We start from the raw sequence: 4,277 nt of genomic DNA, 5'->3' as shown, positions 1-4,277 counted from the left end.
TTTTTTAATTTGTGGAAGGAGTTTAAGTAAAACAGAAGGCTCTCGCTTGTTTCACAATACGCACGGCTAAGCAATTTTTATTTCGCGCGCCCTCCCTTCATCCTGGTCCACTTTTAATCCCCGCAACGTGTTCCCCGTTTCCTCTTCAAGGTCGTTTTTTTTTTTTCGCGAAGCATCGATAAACGCTGCACCGAGTGCACTTTGTTTTCAGAAAGAGCGTCCTTTTTCTCTCTCTCTCTCTCTCTCTTTTCTTTTTCGTCCTATCTTTGCGTTTCTGCGTCGGGGTCAGAAGTCTCTCTCTCTCTCTCTCTCGTTAGAAAAAGAAGAATATTACGTTATATTACGTTATATTACTGAAAAAAAGCGGCATAAACGTAGTAACATGCGGCGAGAACACGCGGAGGGATCACGTGTTCGCGCGATAAATGCTTGCATCAAGATTCCACGAGATCCGGTGCATAATTCGTGGCACACACGCATGCCCCTTTCGAAATATTCACCACGGCGACACTTTCGTAGGTTTCGAGCGAAATTGCTATAATTCTCGCTCAACGGCGAGCCAATTTTTAGTCAGTTTTAATTGCTGGTAACGTGAGTTTTAAGCTCCGCCGGAGTTTCGAATTGGTTCACGATCGGTCAAAGTCTCGAATAAGCGCGATTATACAAAAGTTTCGACAACAATCGGCTCGTATACGCGCGTAACACCCGCTGCTATCCATATTTTTCTCAAAGTAATGTACATTTGTGCAGCAACAGCTTTGGGCAATGCCGATTATCGGCGCGTTACCTAAACACTAATTTGCAGTCGATTTAGAAGCAGGCGGGCACGCGAGGAAACGCGGTTTAACGAGTCGGAACAACAAATGGCATTAAACCATCAGCGTGCAATCAATGACGGTTGCCGAAGGCGTGAAGTACGTTTTACCGGACTCTATGAGTACAGAGAGAGAGAAAGTGTACATCGAAACGATGCATATTCAACGGTTCTCATATACATATGTACATACACGTTCACGGTTGCATTTCGCTTCGACGCGCGTGCAAACACACGCACGCACGCGCACGCACGCAAAAAGTTTGTCATCTAGCGGATAACGTTAATAATTATTTACTCGGCAACAATCGGTGTGCCCAACTGATGCAAATTGATGTTTGCGAACATATCAGAACGTGTTACAAGAGCATTAATTACAGTTATCTATGCTGTCGTTGTCGTCCTGGCAACATCACATTTCTTGCCGCGCTCGTGTGCACGTATGTATATATATACACACACACACACACACACATGCACACACCGTGACATACGTGTCATCGGCGCGAGATTCACATCGAGCGGTTTTTACGCGTCAAATAATAATGAGAATCAGACAGATACGTTATACGGTTTTTCGAACATCCTCTGGAAAACACGGCACAATGAATCTCCATCATTGTTACCTTTCTTCCTCCTCTCACTTTGTTGTTCGAGGATCGTTATTTGAACGAACGTCGGAATGCGTTGAAAAAAAAAAAAAAAAAAAGGGTTCCTTGGTTATACAACGCGCGGAAAAGTTAGCAAATAATCGGTATATACGATTATCTCTCTCTCTCTCTCTCTCGCTCTCTCTCGGTAGCCGATAATATTATTTAAACGGGCCGCCGCTCATCGGATATCAGAGATGGAATCAATTTCGAATCGTTATTCATGCGCATTGATAGTTTAAGCGGGAGAGAGCTCGATTTTAACATCAAATAGTTTTGCAAGCAAAATTCCATGCCAATGGGGTTATTGTTTCATTATTCAGCGGTATGTATAACGCGCTGATCCGCTTTCGAAATCACCTTTGTGAGATTCACCTTACAAGAGAGATTCTTTCTGTGTGCTGACGCGCGCATTGCATGCACGTAGACATTTTATATACATTTATGTACGTACGCGTACGTACGGTGTGCGTCCTGTTTCTGTGCATAGGTTTCCTGGGTAAGGCACAGGGATATCCATCTTTTGACCGTTGGCGTTGAAACATACACGTCCGACCAAAGATTCGTGGCATCACACTTCCCCCGAACCGAAGATTGGACGCTCCAAGTGAAATATCCTCAGCGTCGTGATTCCGGGACCTACGAGTGCCAAGTGTCAACGACACCACCGATCGGTCATTCGATGCATCTCTCCGTTGTCGGTAAGTTCGGATTGGACATCTATATATATATATATATATATATATATATATATATATATATATATATATATATATAGGCACGTAGCTTATATAATAATTGTTATTAACTATAATGTTATTAACTAAATAAATTATATATAAATAAATTATAACAAAGTAACCTATATTTTATATATATAAATTATAGTTAATAATAATATAATCATGTTAATTATAATATATAATATAATAATATAATAATATAATAAATAATATATATTATAATATAATCTATTTTGTTGTGTGTGTGTGTGTCTATATATATATATATATAGTTTACACTCTATATTCTCTCTCTCTACAAAATAGACTATATTATATATTATTTATTATATTATTATATTAATATATATTATAATTAACATGATTATATTATTATTAACTATAATTTATTATTACCTATATATATATATAGGCACGTAGCTTATATAATAATTGTTATTAACTAAATAAATTATATACAAATAAATTATAACAAAGTAACCTATATTATATATATAAATTGTAGTTAATAATAATATAATCATGTTAATTATAATATATAATATAATAATGTAATGGATAATATATATTATAATATAATCTATTTTGTAGTATGTGTGTGTGTGTGTGTCTATATATATATATATAGTTTACACTCTTAATATTCACACACACACACACACATATATATATTACAAAATAGACTATATTATATATTATTTATTATATTATTATATTAATATATATTATAATTAACATGATTATATTATTAACTATAATTTATTATTACCTATATATATACAGTTTTCACTCTTTCTTTGCTCTTGATTCACGTGTTTGTGTTTTGTTACCTTGCCGAGTTGTCGAGTCGTCGTGTCGGTTTTGTTTCATTGCCGGATATCCGTTAATTTTATTTCAGTCTGACCGTTAGACTCTAACGCAATATCTATCGGATCGCCGTTCAACACGATCGTGAGCAATTTCCCGCGGACGTTCGATACACGTCTGCGCACGCTTTTCACATTTTTTTCGCAATTTCGAAGAGAAGTTTTATCCGCGCATCAAAAGAGCAACGTTCACGCGTATACGTGTATGTTTTTTTTCCTTTTTTCAGTTAACCGGGATTAGCATTGCGTCAGTGTGCTTATTTCTATTCAAATCGGAGGAGAAATTATTATATGCCAGCAGTGATTCACCGGGATTAATTTCCTTTATTTTCTGTTTGCGCAGAACCTGTCACGTCGATCGTCGGGGAACCAGAGATGTTCATAAATAAGGATAGCACCATGAATCTCACTTGCGTGGTACGTCACAGCCCCGAACCACCGACCGCCATTTATTGGACCCACGATCACGAGGTATTGCACTCTTTTTAATATACGACTGTGTACGCGTATATACACGTATAGGTGTGTGTGTACATTGATACGTGTAAATTATTTCACGCTCTATCGTATAAATTATTGCGGGAAAAGAAAGAGAGCGAAATATAGAGCGAGCGTAACGTTATTGATCACCGTTAAAACGCGTGACACGGGTGAACGTGTAACTTTAAACCAGATCGCAAGAACCAGATCGCGGAATGCGTATCTGTTTTCGTATTTTTCGCCACGTACATTTTTTTGTACCACGCGGAACAGCCGGTGATAACATTTGGCGATAACAACGTCGCGGGAATTTCTGTTGAAATCAGATCGACTAATGGAAACGGCGTTTAACGCGTAATATTAATAAAATTTAACGTTCACGTCTACGGTCTCTCGGAAAGTTCTCAAGCCGCGTAGAAACGGCGATACGATAACGGGATAAAATACAGAATGCGAGGGTCGGAGGGGATAGAAAGGGCAGAAACAGAATTTTCCACGCTACCGTGAGTTATGAAGCATTGTTCGCGCGACACAGGATCCTAGGGATCGTATCGACCACACTTTTGATCGTATAATTCCTTCTAACTAGGTTAAAGGAATATTTGAGGGAACTATCTATCTCCAGCAGCAAGGTTAATTTTTCCTACCGCAAAGTTTCCATTTTTTTTTCTATTTTTTTTTTTCCCCTTTCTTTCACTCTCTTTTCTCTCTATTCTCGTTTTTT

The 4,277-nt window shown here is 37.9% G+C and overlaps 1 protein-coding gene across 3 annotated transcripts in view; it reads left to right on the top strand.

The window, feature by feature from the left end:
* The window catches only part of LOC122538346 (SPEG neighbor protein-like), a 68,011-nt gene that overhangs the window by 7,580 nt on the left and 56,154 nt on the right, over nucleotides 1-4,277 (top strand). For all 3 annotated transcript variants that reach the window (XM_043672348.1, XM_043672356.1, XM_043672338.1), the window contains exons 3-4: nucleotides 1,955-2,165; nucleotides 3,417-3,544. In XM_043672348.1, coding sequence (XP_043528283.1) covers nucleotides 1,955-2,165; nucleotides 3,417-3,544 — 339 coding nt within the window. The remainder of the gene's footprint in view (nucleotides 1-1,954; nucleotides 2,166-3,416; nucleotides 3,545-4,277) is intronic.

This window comes from Frieseomelitta varia, unplaced genomic scaffold (assembly GCF_011392965.1).
Source record: "Frieseomelitta varia isolate USP_RPSP 00005682 unplaced genomic scaffold, Fvar_1.2 scaffold_163, whole genome shotgun sequence".
NCBI lineage: Eukaryota > Metazoa > Arthropoda > Insecta > Hymenoptera > Apidae > Frieseomelitta > Frieseomelitta varia.
The sequence above is the reverse complement of the archived record's forward strand: the minus strand, read 5'-3'. Positions and strand labels throughout refer to the sequence as shown.